This window comes from Gallus gallus, chromosome 4, assembly GCF_016699485.2.
Source record: "Gallus gallus isolate bGalGal1 chromosome 4, bGalGal1.mat.broiler.GRCg7b, whole genome shotgun sequence".
In the NCBI taxonomy this organism is placed as follows: Eukaryota; Metazoa; Chordata; class Aves; order Galliformes; family Phasianidae; genus Gallus; species Gallus gallus.
In genome coordinates this window covers 31,230,308-31,246,045 of record NC_052535.1, presented here as the reverse complement: position 1 = coordinate 31,246,045, position 15,738 = coordinate 31,230,308, and the positions used below count along the sequence as shown (strand labels likewise).

Here is a 15,738-nt window from a genome sequence, read left to right as displayed (position 1 = left end):
ACATGGAATTTGTACTTGTAGGAGCTATTTACTTCAAATAGTTTGTAACAAAATTAGAAAGTGTCTATATTTAAAAATATAATAAAAGAGACATCTGAGCATCTTGTTTTAAAAACAGCCATCAAGGCTACTGCGTTTGTATATTTTAGCGTACATAGATACATACCAATGTATGTATATATATGTACATAGCCTGTTCCTTAAAGCCAGTAGTTCAGATACCAATCTTAGTGTCAAGCAATTCTGCCTTGAAGATAACTAATGACCATATCTGATGGTGTTTTTCTAATACGCATGCATAAGTGCTCTTTCTTCAAGGCACACCTTTGCAAAGAGGTTAATTAGGGGTACACTCTCTGTGAGAAAGTGAAGCAGGAAGAATCCAGAATTCTGGAGGAAGCAAAGAAAAATTACATCCACGTTCTTTTTATAAATATCTATCCTCCCAGCCTCAAATGGTGCAAGGGTCTCAACTCTTACTTTTCAGACTTTACCAGTGAAAGTAGACATTCAGAGGTCAAGGGTCATTTCCTGTATTAGTAATTCAAACAATGTCCAGAGATGTCTATGGGCACAGGAGCACAGGATACTTGCTAAAATGGTGCTTATAGTCCCGCACATGCTTTTAGCTCATACCATTTTGAACTTCCCTCCCCTGCAATTATTCATAGGCACAGCTGGGCAGTTAGGAGTGTTGCAGGGGTTTCCTAACAGGCAGCTTTCACTCAGCCATGCTGATTTCAAGAATAAGACCGTTTACTAGGATAGACTCACCTTCCCATACCCGTTCTTTGAAGTACGAGGAGATATTTCTGAATGCATTTTAATAACTAGTTTTGAGGGAGTGTGATAGGTTTCACAGTGGAGTCCAATGAATAAAACTGCCCCAACAAATTCCAAATGTAAATCAGTGCCATGCCAGAAACTGCCTATCCCCTGATATGAGAACTGTGAGATGTGTGAAAATTATGCTTTTAATCTCAGTGTAGTGGTGACTTTGAATTAGTCATCCGATTTATGTTCTGCTAGCACATAAGAATCAGCAAAAGTGGAGGTAATACTTTTTCTGAAATGGTGAATGACTGGGAAGACTAAAGACAGACAGAACTACTAAAAGAAAGGCACCGTATGCAAAGCTGTTAGACGATATCTCAGTGCTGATTCCTTTAGCATTCAGCTAATCTATAAACCTTACTTTGTCTTTCTTTATATGTTTTAGATTGCAAATCTTAAAGAATTCCTGATCAAGGTTTCCTTAGTCCTTTCTAAAATAAGTTTAGACATTTAAAATATCTGCCGTATTCTACAAATTAATGGACTTTTTTAAGTGTTCCATCTTGATCTAGTTCTGCCTTGATTATAAGTTATGCTAAGCTCCTGCTGCTTTCCAGTCAGGGCAGTGTTTTGCTGCCGTTGAGTACTTCTCATCTCCTGCTGCACCCACCTCCCCATAAAATAATAAATTGTATCTAATTTATGAGACAGGTATAATTGTTCTATATGTAATCAAGGATAAAATTTAGTCTATTTTGAATATTAGAGCTTAACATAGACTTTTCTGATTGAAAGGTTTACTAAACACAGGAGGATTGATAAAGAAATGTAATTAATTTGTTGTAAGGGGAAAAAATGAGATTCTTACAAACTGACACAATCTAGACAAAGACCAAGGAGTAAGATTCTACCTATCATTGCACCATAGTATTGAAAATAAAAGTTTTAATCAAGATATTGTAGAAGCTGTGGGGAAACTTCTATTGAGCTTAAAGGACATTTGAGTCAAACTTCTGAAGTTTAAGCATTAATTACTGGGTATATTTGGGTAACAATGTCTTGGATTCCTAGCATCTTTTTCTTTGGAACACAGAATGTCTAAGCTGATTGCTTTCTTGTTCATAGTAGGTCCTACTTAATCCATTGCTAAGTAACTGTTTATTTTGTATTTTGAATTGTTTATGGCAAATGTTTTTCAATTAAAAAACATAATGTGTAAATAATTGATATGAATTCAGCATAAATTCATGAGTATCTACACAGAGGAAATATACAAGTTTAAGCGAAATTTCCTCAATTGGTTTGTCCGTAGGCAGAAATGATTTATATTCAGATTAAAAAATATATAAAAAGAATATTAATATTGCTAAGTGAAGCACTAAGAAAGTTTACTAAAGGCAAAACTAAAAAAATCTTATGGAAGTTCTTATGCTTGAGTCCATTTTGTGACGTTAATTATATTATGATGTAGTGTCTCTGGCTTGTGTATTCCTAAGAATATCCAGAATAAAATTCAACTATGGGATGGGTGATCTACTTGCACCTTCTACATTAATAAAACTGCATACTTTTATCTGTGTTGAAGTCTGCCAAGCATTTGAACAGCAAATTTTCATTGTGTTGTATAACATAGAAATGAAAGGTGTATCTTTACAATCTGATTGCGAAATTAGAAACAGCTGGTAAATAAAATAAACCAGTGGGACAATGTTAATGAAGTGATAAGTTTCTTTCCTACACATGGAGTGCAGAACTCTTACTATCACTGCATTTGATAAACTATCCAGCCTACTTATTTAATGTTATGTTTCCACTATAACACGCGTGGCCAGTATCATGACCAGTCCATACTGGTGTATTCACGAGTGCAGGTCTGACACTGGAGGAGAAAAACTTAAAATTGATCCTATTTCTCTTTTCAGATATAAAAGTCAAAACAGCCACTCATCTAATAAAGTGCGTTTTGGTTTCATCCTTCCATGCATCTGTGTTAGAGTTCTCTTTTTGTAGGCAACTTTTTTATTTTAAAATGATAGCCAGATAAGTGTGTGATTTTTGAGAAAAAGATTATTCACGGAATCTTCACCCCAAATCTACTGGGGGGGGCTAAAAGATCCCTTGGAGACTAACCTAAAAATGACTGTTGTAGTGTTCATTGTTTGTAGAAATCACATAGGATGTTTCAACTGATTATTTTAATTTCACTTTATGTAGGAGACCGCATCAAGTAGTAATCAAATGTCATTGATCTATCATGATATCCCCCACTCTGTTTGCACTTCCCAAATTACTAACTTATATGGGTTATTCCTTGTTGTGATTGTTTATTCCAAACAACTCTTTTGGAAAAAGGAATTTAGAAATAGCTCAGCTCTGAAAATTTACACACATCTCCAAATCCTGTACCTTTGCCTTCATATACCCATTGCCAACTTCTATATTGAAGTTCATGAAGAAACATACACTTTAAAAGAATATCTACATCAGGGAAAAGGAGAGACAGAAAGAAATGTTTTCTTAATGGAACTAGAACTCTGCATATCCAATTTGATTGTAATCACTTGATTAAATGATCAAATTTGATTGATTTTAATCACATCCATTTTAACAATTTCCATCATATTTTTTTCATAATATATACTGAACAAAACCTTTGTTATTCTGCATTTACGGTATTTCACAAAGTTATTATATTGTGTGATTGCTTAAGAATTGAACATGTGGGCTAGCCAGGAAAAAGTTGATAGTAGAGCATAATTTAAAAGGTTGAAGTAGCAAATTGCTAGGAGATAAAGCTTTCAGATATGACGCTTTTCTCTGTCAGTCAGTGGCAGAGAGAAGCAACCATAAATCCAGATAGATTCCTGGGAAGGACAGATTTAAAAGCTTTATTAAATAATTGAGCTCATCCTCATGCAAGTGCAGATGGAGTTCCCATATGAATAATATTTTATTATGGGATCATTACTAGTATTTAACTGGCATGTACTGTATTGTATGACTGTTATGGAAATTACATATGCTTTCAGTTCAAATTAGTATACTGTTAAGAAAGTCTGAAAGAAGCTTCTGAAGATGCAGCTGGAAAGCAAAAAAAAAAAAAAAAAAAAAAGACCTGTTGAATTGATAAAAAAAATATTCTTCGTATACTTAATTTTTTCTTTTTTTAAAGAAGTGTTGGCAGGCATTGAAGATGTTTTCAATAAGAAAACTCAGGGTAAGTTCTGCAGGGTTCTTATTTTTACTTTAGAAAAAAACCTACTGTGAAAATTTCTTCATCCTTCTCCTTCAGTTTATTTAAATCAAGGCTGCTAATTAAACACTAGGAAGAAGTAATATTCTTTACATTAGGAAAAAAATGACCACATTTGTTAAAAGCCTCCTTAACTCTTTCATCAGCACTACAAATTCCCCCTGCTAATTCTTTGAATAGGGAATTTCATTTTTCATATAACACCTAGGGACAAATCTGTATTCTTTCTTTGTAATGAGAAACTCTTCAAAATATTCACTGCTATACTGCTAATTCTAATCTCTGTCATTTGTGTTTACCATTGAAGTTTTATGACATACACCAAAGAATAAATAAAAAAATGTTAAGTTAGTTTCTGTTTGTAGGTATTTGGTGATTGTAAAGGTCAATTCCAAATAATTCTTAAAATTACTAAAGTGTTGCGATTGTTTATTTTGAACGCTAAGAGATATTCTGTGAGAAATATTTTTGAAAAAACATTTGAGGTGTACTTGAATATAATGTGTAATTCATAAGCTATGTATGTATACACATCTATAAGAATCATGCTCTTTATTTATGTTTTTTGTATCAAATGTTGCTGTTTGCTTTATGTGCATGCCCAGATGATTATGGCCTTTAATGAAGAGATCATTTTAAAGTATTGATAGCCGTGAGTAAATTATACTATGTTTGATCTGTGTTAAAGATTCAAAGTCTAGGGTCTTTGAATAGAACTTAGAATAAAAATGTAATTAGGTTACATCCCTAAAGTCTGATATATCTTTAAACAAGACTGCAAATGAAACTTTATTAAAACTTCAAATGAATTATTTCTTTGCTTTTTTAAATTCTTTTCCCCTCTCTTCCCTTTCATGTCTATTACTGACATTGCTGCTTGTATTTTACCTGTCTTTTCCAGAGTATTTCAATTATTTACTGCTTAATGAGTAGTACTGAGATGAAGGTTCATTCAAAGCTGCCCACTCACTAACAGAATTTTTTTACTTTAAAGCTTTGCAAGGTCTTGGACTACTGCCGCTGAACCAGCAATTGCCATCATATTAGATAAACTTTCCTGGAGGCAGTGTTACCTTTCAGTAATTGTTAGAGGAAATAGTATTTCCAGAAGCGCCTTCTCTGGGATGGAGATCTTCTGAGAGTAAAGCTGTAGTCAATGGGATTGCATTTCCACAGCCATTACAGTAATATGTAGAATTTGTGTGTAAAACAAACATTCAAAACTATTAATACAAGTGTACCTTCAATGATATACTTCAAGTTTGAACAGACCGTAGGAGGTCGTTAGTCTGACCTGCTACTCAAAGCATCATTTTGATGTAGAAATCTCCACAATAGAGCACTGAACGTTGCACCCAATATTATTATTGGAAGCTGTGGAAAGTAAGAGGGTAGAATCTGAACAAAATCTAATCACTAAAAAAATTATTTAAACTGAGGAAAGCATTTGATTGCATGGGAGAAATCATATGATTGATGCCAGATTTTCTTTGTAGAGTTACTGTGAGTTGTGGCAATAGGTCCAGAGAGAAGCTGTGTATCTCAGAGAAAATCTGAGAGAGGTTTTATGTAGAGCCAGAGGCAACTTAAGAAGGCCTGGAGCCAACTGAGAATTTTGAGGGTACAGTGGCTGATGTACTAATTGGAAGAAAGTCAATAAGATACTTGTTCCATGGCACCTCTACAGCAGTACCTGTTCCTCTCATACTTCTTACTCTTTCTTTTGAGAACAAGAAGTTTTTTCAGAACAGCTCTTCTTCTGGTAATGTACCCTTCAGTTAATTCCAGGCTTTTCTCTTGCTGGTCCACAGTAAGCTATCCCTAAAGCAACTGTTATTTCAGCTGCCTGGGGAAGACCTTTTCTTCTTAGCAGCTTTCGTAGGAGCAGCAGGGGAAGGGATTAGGGAGCAAACAAACAGGCAACCACAGATACTACTGTTGTCCCTAGCTTGTGAGGTATCTCAGCCCTTTAGCAACAACTTTTTAAAGCATTTTTTATGTCGAAATATGATGACGTGCTATGGTATAATACAATAAAAGCATAGCTAGCATCTCTAGGGAGGTGACTTTCTACCTCATTCCACTACTGTAAGACCCTGTCTGCAGTACTGAATTCAGCTCTGGGATCCCCAGCGTAAGAAAGATGTGGACCTGTTACAGGTCTTCCAGAGAAGGGCCACAAGGATGATCAGAGGGGCTGGAGCACCTCTCCTTTGAAGACAGACTGAGAGAGTTGTGGTTGTTCAGTGTGAAGAAGAGAAGGCTCCTGGGAGATGTTACTGTGGCTATCCAGCACCTAAAGGGGACCTCCAGGAAAGATGGGGAAGTTCTCTTTATCAGGGAATGTAGTGACAGGACAAGGGGTTACAGTCTTAATCTAAGATAGGGTAGATTTAGGTAATATATTAGAAAGAAATTTTTTATTATGAGGCTGGTGATGCAGTGGAACAGGCTGACGAGAGGAGATATGGATGCCCCATCCCTGCAAGTGTTCAAGGCTAGATAGTATAGGGACCTGGGCAGCTTGGTCTAGTGGAACGTATCCCTTCCTCACGGCCAGAGGGTTGGAACTCACTGGTCTTTAAAGAGGCCCTTTTCAACTCAAACCGTTCTTCAATTTTATGATATTGTGACGAGCCCAAGTGCTGATATCATAATATGCACTGCCCACTACTTTGTATAGGTATAGGTATGTGAGCTTTAAAGGTGAGTAATTTAGAGCTTCAGGGGACTAGAGTATAAATACACTGTATATACAGTGATATAGACTTCATCAGATTTCTGTGATTTTATTTTTCTTTTTGGACAACAGATACTTGCTTAACTAATATCGGCAGAAGTAATATATCATTATTTCAATTGCAGTACCAATGCCCTGTAATTTTTAGTGCAGGCAAGGAATCATAAAATGCTGTGTTTTTACGTTGCGGTACACCAAGACTGTATCAAGGCTATGTGATGCTCACTTCCCTTACATCTCCTTTCTTGCAAGCCTCAAGCCTTGTACTGCTCTAACAGCCTTTCAGTTGATCTTGAGCTTCTTATACCTTTGGGAGAGATCTTCTAGTGTATTTTCAACCTGGGAAAGAGGTGATAATACACCATGATGAACCAACATGTCTACTACAATATTCTTTTGAACTATCCAAGTTGTTTGGCTCAAATTCCCTGTGCCATCTTTCCAAAAAATATTATCAAGCTCTTGTAGATGTAAATACCTGTAGATACAAATAACTAGTGGATGCAAATAACTGTTTACCTTAAAAGTGTTTGCCCTGATTTGTATCTGATGGTCAGTTGTGTTTTAGAGAGACCTTGTGGAACTATAGAAGAACAAAATTATCTTAAATCTTCATATATTTTTGTCTCGCTTTTGCAGACTACTCCATAAGCTTGGGTTCCCAGTGACCTCTGCATAATTCATTTTGCTTCAGTATAGTACAGGGTGATTCAACTATTTACGTAATAAGAGCTTTTTTCTAATAATTCTTGTGAGCTTTTTCTCCCACCTTCCAGTGTACCCCTGTTGAACGCTTATAAGCTCTGTAGATAGCGGCTCCATTTGGAATCGTATCATATCATAGAATCGTAGAATGACCTGGGTTGAAAAGGACCTCAAAGATCATCTAATTTCAAACCCCCTACCATGGGCAGAGTCACCAACCACTAGACCAGGCTGCACAGAACTATGTCCAACCTGGCCTTGAATGCCTCCAGGAATGGGGCATTCACAACCTCCCTAGGCAACCTGTTCCAGCATGTCACCACCCTCTGGGTGAAAAACTTCCACCTAATATCTAACCTAAATCTCTCCTGTCTTAGTTTAAAATCATCCCCCCTTGTCCTATCACTATCCACCCATGTAAACAGCTGTTCCCCCTCCTGTTTATATGCTCCTTCAAGTACTGGAAGGCCACGATGCAAGGTTTTTAACTACTTCAGCCTGAATAGTGCTAGCATAATTATCATAACTGAATGTAGGTAATAAAAATAATACAAATAGTTCAAGCAGTTTAACTGAAATGTAGACCTATATCTTTAAAATGGTAATGACTTTTTTTCTTTTTTGTTATCATTAACTGTTAGTGGTATTAGATTCAAAGTCCACGTGATATGGTGAAAGATGTCCTAGTTTTAGACTAAAACACGCCAGAATTTTATTGTGAACATTATTGTTCCTTGTTTAAAGCTAAAGTGGACTATTTTCTAAAGTCCTCAACAAATGTTTACAATTGAGAACTGAATGTGCTTTCTGAATATATACTAGTGCTCCTAATAGCCCTGTGACTTCTTTGGCGACAGTTTCCGTGGCATGATTTACATTGGTAAACATACAGGCAGGTAGAAAAGGAAATCATTAGGTGCTCTATGAGTACTGCTGAGGCATGGCACTAGAGCAGGTCGGTCAGTGCGTTTAGCAGATTGCAGCATTTTAAATTACCTGTACACTACTGGAAGCAATCTGTGGACCTAATTAACATCTCACCTAATTAACGTCAGCATTGCATATAAGGAATTCCAGACAGTTTTGCACTGCATTCATTTGTTAAATACAATATTATTCAAACCTGCTATCTTTGATTTCTCTGTTGAAAACTTCATGTTTGTATGCTGTTTTCTTAAGTGAGAGTAACTTTTTTTTTTCTTTCTCTCTCAAGTAATCAATGCACTGCTGAATGAGTTCATTTTAATGCACTCAATCATGCCTCTAATGTTTGTAGCTTACGGGCGCAAGCATCAGTAATGCAGGAATGTTATATGGCTTTAGTTTGGGCCATTTCATAAAATATTCATGGAATCAAAAATGTGCATCAAAATAGCGGCTGGGAGAATTACATTTATGTGCCTGCTTTTATGGCAGCTTCACATTTAAACCCATTTGTGTTAATATCTAGTCAATCTTTCTACTCAAAAAAAATAAAAAAATAAAAAGCAAATCCCAACATGCAAAGTAGTAGTCAACCTTTTGGTTGAAATTTGTCCAAAATATCTATTTTGACATAACAAATATATACTTCTTGAGTGGGTGTTAGAAAAGGGAATTATAGAGGAAATTTTAGGTAACATGAAAACATTTCCCTTCAGAATTTACAAAATTACATTAAGTTCTTTTGCTTGAAAGAAGAGATCTGTTTTTTTTATTATTTTTTGTAAGAAACTCAGTTCAGTAAAAACTGTAGCACAAATCTTTGTTCATGCGTGCATAGTTGCTGCATTATTTCTGAAATTTGATAGTGGCTGAGTAATGTCTTTTTATTCATATAATTGTTTAAAACTGATTCTTTACTATCCATACTATAATGTAGCAAAATAAAAAGATTAGACTATTGCTGATAGTTTCTTTCTGTTACACCCTAAGTTCCACTGAACTGTAACACTTTAGCAGTGGTAGTAGTTATGTTGTAGGAATTTCATTTCTGGTTTTTGATTCCTTTTATAAAAGAGGAACATTTATCAAAGATTCTTGATCTCCATTTAGTCCTTACTGTATGGCGCTAGGAAGAAGAAATATGTAATTGCTGTTAATGTTGTTAAATGAAAATAGGTATACTGTTTTTGTGTAATGTTTTGCAAGTAGATTTTTCAACTATGATCATATTAGAAACACCTTCTATATGTTATGTTTGAGGTCTTACAGATATAAATGATATACTTCTACAAACTATTTGAAATTATTTTCCTACTCTTTTTTTTATAATTTTGCTCTTTCTTTCAATTAGCAACAAAAAACATTTAAAACTCTGCCTTTCCACTAAAATATTCTTATTATCAACAATGCTCTATAATTGTCTTATTCTCCCAGTGCTTTTCAAGATTTTTAGATAGCATTAACCTCTTCGTGTGTCTAAAATTACAGTAGCTATGTGTTTAAAAATTAGAATTCACCATTGAAAGCAACTCCAAATGAACCAACTCTCAGAGTGAATAAACCCTCCATCCTCCTGAAGATGATATTTTCCCACAAGCCTTTGGAGTTCACATAAACATTATGTGTTAAAGAAATAGTCTGATATGTCATTTGCCAGGGAGTAGGAGGGATTTCAGGTAGTTTTGATGGAGGAATGCATTTCAAATCTAAAATGTTTTACCTTTCATAAATCTGATAAGGCTGTGGGTTGGTAATTGGAGGTATTGCTTGAAAGAATCTTCAGTTAGGAATTTTCCAGCTATGTAAGGGCTTGCAGGCTCTATCCCTCTCTTGCCTAGGGAGTTTTGGCAGCTATTTTTAAAATTAGTTGTGTTGTAGTTTTGTTTTGTTTTGTTTTCCCTCAACATCTTCTTTTTGGTATTTCTGTAACCAGACTGAGTTACTTTTTTCCTTTACAGTCTTTCTGGGTAGTCCAATGAAACCAAATGTGTTTTACTATAGTTACATTTGTGTACTACTATAAAAGAAAATACTGTTTTTTTGAAGCTTGGCGTAGGTGGATTGTTCTCTAAACAGGTTTCACTGAGATCTGGCAAAAAGAATGCCAGGTCAAAGCTCCTATGGTTAGGTCAACTCTTAAGAACTGTGGGATATATGGAATATATGTGTCTAATTTCTAGTCTGGCAGAAACTTTCTCAAGGGGGGGTGCATGGGTAGAAATTAACATATCTGATAGTTCTCATAATCTAAACAACAGTTCTGAGGGATGCCCAAGGAATGTGTGTAGAGTTAACAAAAATGTTGCATCCCTCTAAGAAATTATATTTAAGAGTCTTACAAGAAAGCTACTGTGTTCACTTTCAGATTACAAGCCAAGCTATTTTCTCTTCACTGTGAATTTTCTGCTTCCCATTCCTATTAGAAGTTTTTGAGTTATACATGAATCAAACTCTCTTATTCTGAAGAATCCATTACAGATGTAGTGAAACTGGAGCAGAAATACATGGCAATATGCTTTAAAAAGGACAATCTGTTTGTTTCTAGACTTGGGAGAGTTCCAGTGAGGGTTCTGTTCTTGTGAGTATCCAAGTGGATAAAATGCCAGATCTAGCTATTAAAATTAAACTTAAGTCCATCTTTCCATTCTTTGTTAAAAGAACACTAGCTTTTACGATTAGTATCTAAAATCTTTGTTTAGCAACTTGGATAACTCCAATTCTATTGATTTCTGATTTTTATTTGCCTGAAGAAGTTAGCTGGATAGACAGAATCCCAAACAAAATTTGGAAATCTCTTTAGAGTGAAAGTGTTTTGATTTGCTTTTAGTAAGTCTATATGTCTATTTCCTGCTACATTTCCTGTCATTGAATCCTTTAAGTTTTTGATGATGATAATTTCACTTTGCATTTCTGTTTGTACAGTCTTATGTCAAGCATGTGTTATTTTGTTAAGAATATGTACGTGTTTTCCTGTCTGTTTATGGGGTCTTCTAGTTATTGTGGCAATGAAAGACTTTTACCCATGTTTTGGGCCATCTCTCCAATACCTGTCCTCAGCAGTGGTGGAATCAGATAATGCCTGCTGTAGGATGTCCTCCTTTTCATCTGTATTTCAGTCTTCAGCACTTTTTCTTGTGTCCTCTGGGACCCTTACATGTATGGTAGGTTGCAGAGCCCTAAAATGATTTTTCTGTGACAGTTATGTAAGTTGAATTAAAGTTGCGTTTTTGAAAGTCAACTTTCTTGTGCTTGTCAGTCTTAGTTGAGTTCACTTCAATCAACGGAAAAGCATAATATGAAAATAAGTTTAATTTTATTAAAGCTAAGGGTTATGTTTTATATTACAAAGTCGAAAGCGTGGCTATAAAAAGGTAACATATGCAAAGACAAATCTAAATTAAGCTTAATAAGAGGAATCTATCATAGCTGTTCTACTGCCTTCGGTTGGCTGTGGGCCTGGGAAATTAGCTTCCGTTTTGCCTTAAGGTGCCTAAAGCAGGCCATTCTCTAACCTTCTCTCTCTTCCTTCCTTACCAATAGAAAATAACTCTCTCCTTCATTCTTCTTTCTTAATTCTTCCTAGTTCTTCTAGTAATCTGAATGCAGCAGTTTAAAAACAATTTGTAAAACAGTAATAATTTCTTAGAGATCACATTCCAGAAGAGGTGTTAAGAACAAACGTGTAACTTCATCATTTGTCGCAGCTTTTAATACAAATAATAATTGATATTTAATGATCTAAAGGACAGAACTCCTCCACCACAAACATACAAACTGGTTAAATAAATGTCACCTTCACGTTTCTACTTCTCTGTAGAATATTCTTTGCAAAAAAAAAAACAATGTACTGGGTACAGGATATGTTTCATATATTGTGTCTTAGCTTACCTGCTTCCTAGTAGTTTTTCTGTAAGTCACTATGTAAACAGAAAATTTTTCAGTTCTTGCAAGGGGCTTTGAATTTCCATTGTCCTGAAAGCCTAGATATCTCCAAAATTACACATAAAGAGCTAGCTGAAGCTAGGGGGTGAAGGAGGAATTACTTGCGTGTTCAAGTGATTTTTTCACTGAAGGATGTTTGAGTAGCTTAGGTCTGAAGATCAGGCTCAATACTTAATGGATTAGTGGCTCTTGCTCTTCCAGTAATCTCACAGCATCTATTCTCCAGAGCTGACCTATTAATAGTTCTTGAATTATTTCTTTCCATAATAATTATTTTCATCAATTCTTTTATCTGAGTAAAGACTCTTTTCTGTAGTTTTGATACACCTGTTCTCCATTCTCCTCTCCAAATATTTTGGCATTTTCATTATGGAAAAAAAAACTTGATGAACAGTGTAAGCTGTGATTGTTTGTGCATGCATGCGAGTTTTTTGTTTGTTTGTTAGTTTGTTTGTTTGTTAATATAAGATCCATAAAGGTCATTTTAATGAACCTGTAACAGATTATTTTCTGGAAAATTCTAATGTAGCATCCTTTGGATCATATGCTCCCAACACTGTGAATCCACAAAGAAAGCTAATTTAAAATATGAAAAGTTAAATGTACAATATTTCTGCTAGTTCTTCTGATGATTTCTAAGTTAGATATCAAAGATTTCTGAAAAATCTGTGAATTGATTGAGATGCAATTGACTTTCTAATAAGAAAATGATGCACTAATAACTTATCAAAATCTTGTTGATTACACTGGTTGCAGTTATGAATGAATTTTTTCAGGTCATGTCATGAAGGCTGCTGAGCATTATGAAGCATTTTACCAGCTAACAGAAGGTTCAACGTGGAAGGATGAGACAGGCCACACTTACAATTCACTGGCATGTGAGCATCTTTGGAGAATTTATATATTACTAGCAGACAAAATGCTAGAAAACAAAGAACAACAACAGGCCATCAAAACATTAATAAAAGCTATCAGAATGGCAAAAACTGGTAGGTTTAAAATAACATTTTCATGTACTTTTATTTGATGGGCATGCTATGATTTTCTGAAGAGTAAAGTGGAAATTGTGAAGTGTTCAACTAAGTGATTATTTCCCGTGGAAGTCAAAGAAAATTGCTATCCATACACTTCTAGGTGTAACTGAAACAGGAAGGCCTTTTTGCTTCTAAAAGAATCTTTTAGATTTCTGAAAGCTTCATCTCCAAAAAAAACCCAACCTAGTGGAAGTAATGGTATAAAACCATAAACCCATAACCAGCAAGTGAGATTTTGGTTAGCAAGTCATGGTTGATTTGGCGATTTTTGAATGATATTGTCTGCTAGATGACTGTTGTACATTTTACATACTTACTTAGCACTAGCAAAAAGAAATTTTCTATCAGAAGCAAGTAAGATTTCATCTTTATATCTTAGTATGTATAAATACTTTGAAACCTGAAGTAAGACTATTGCAGAATTGCAGAACAGCTGAGGTAGAGACCTCAGTAGACCAAGTCCCATCCCTTCACAGTCAGCTAGAGCAGGTTGCCTAGGACAGCATCTAGTCAAGTTTTGAGTATCTCTGCAGGTGGAGACTCCATAACCACCCTGAGCAACGTTTTCCATTGTTTGACCTCCCTCACAGTAGGAAAGTATTGTTGTGTTGAGATGGAATTACAGTCTGTGCCAACTGCCCCTTGTCATGTCACTGACCACCACTTAGAAGGGCCTGACTCCACCTTTGATGTACCCTTCCATCAGACTTCTGAATACATTAATAAGATCCCTTGCCTGAGTTTTCTCTTCCATGGGCTGAAATGTCCCAGATCTCTCAACCTGGCCCAATGACAGTTATCTCTTGATGTCCAAGTGTGTGCAGGTCAGTATAGTTTGTTTGTATCTTAGGATATTATATATATGCATTATATATTTTAATTTATTTTGTAGAGACAAAGAAACGGTGCTTGTACTTTCTAATGTGAGAACAGAGTTCTATTAAACAATTCATGACAGAGAACGTTACAGCACATTAAGCTCTGCAATTCTTACTTTAAGACATTTTCTCTGACTATGTTGAACATTCTTGTTGAACTTTGTTTAAACCCCTAGCCTCTAATTTTAATTACCTGTCTAAATAGAAGCAGATCTTTTTTGGAAAAAAAGATAAATGACAAAGGTAAAGGAAAGGAAAAACTTACTGCAGTATATAAGCACCTACATGTTGTTTAATAACCTGCAAGGTTTGTCTATGCTTATGTCATTTTGTTAAGACTACACTAGTAACTGTGACTGTAATCCTTTCTTTAGGAGGTGATAAGAAGATGGAAGGAGAAGCTGCATATTGCTTAAGTTTAGTGTATCATTTTGCTGGAGAAGAGAAGACAGCATTATCAGTAAGTTTATTTTAAAGTTGCTTTAGCTTTCTCAGAGCCTTCCTCTTTATGTGCATATAAAGCAATTTTGCCTTGTTTTATTTAGGTTTTATTTGGTTATGTTTTTTTTTAAAAAAAAAAGCAAACTATTTTTGAAATTCGTTTGATACAGTGTATTTGTGAGAGACAATTAACCCGTCAGTCCAAATGTTAAGCTTTTCAGAATATGTGGAAGAAATATGAATTGCTTTGATGTGAAAAGCTATAGTGCTGGTGTAATCTCTTCTGATGATGCATGAGTTCAGGCTCCACTTTTCATGTTTCCCTTGAGCCGCCCACATGTAATCATTCAAAGACAGTGCAAATTCTGCATGTGACAACCGGGGAAGAAGTGTTTCTCCACTTCTTCATAGGTCAGCGGGAGAAGAAAGATAAGCAACAGCTTGATTTGTCTGTCATCAGAGAGGTCACAGTCTTCAATGACCCTCTTAAAATGTGGGAAAAACATATTTGTTTTGTCTATGGTTATTGCTGTTACTCATTTGGAAAATTACTGTTTCTATTTTAGTTTCTTCCTTTATCTGTGGAGTTACTCAGTATTTTACTAATGAGCCAATTGTATAGAGAGCATTCTTTGTGGTTTTTGTTGTGGTAGTTTATCTTTCTCAGAGAGACCAATAGAAGTCATGAAGTGAACTGATTATGAATTTCCCCATTGCCTGCTATGCTCCTTGTGGTGTAGGATGTGTTTTAGATTTTTATTTTTTTTTAAATATCCTTGTATATGCTTTCAGTGATTCGTGATATGATTTTTCCAAAAGGTTTGGACCATCTTTATATATATAACTCCTCAATGCTGATTGGCTTTTCTTCTGTCTAAATCAAACTCATTCTGGAAAGGAGGATGTTTAAGTTGTAGACAGTGAATTTCTAGTCAGAAGCCAAAAAGCCTGCTCTTAGTCAGCTGTTGTTGAAGTCTGCAACTGAACATGGTAATGTTCAGTATGACAGATTAGGTTAGAGTTGTTTTGTGCTGAAGTTTCATCTGC

At 35.2% G+C, this 15,738-nt stretch overlaps 1 protein-coding gene across 10 annotated transcripts in view; it reads left to right on the top strand.

Moving 5' to 3' along the window:
- The window catches only part of TTC29 (tetratricopeptide repeat domain 29), a 238,501-nt gene that overhangs the window by 150,880 nt on the left and 71,883 nt on the right, over nucleotides 1–15,738 (top strand). For all 10 annotated transcript variants that reach the window (XR_005859936.2, XM_040700300.2, XM_046940595.1 and 7 more), the window contains 2 exons: nucleotides 13,115–13,327; nucleotides 14,625–14,710. Coding sequence is in view for 9 of the 10 variants with exons in the window: in XM_040700300.2 (XP_040556234.1) it covers nucleotides 13,115–13,327; nucleotides 14,625–14,710 (299 nt within the window). In the remaining variant the exon portion in view is untranslated. The remainder of the gene's footprint in view (nucleotides 1–13,114; nucleotides 13,328–14,624; nucleotides 14,711–15,738) is intronic.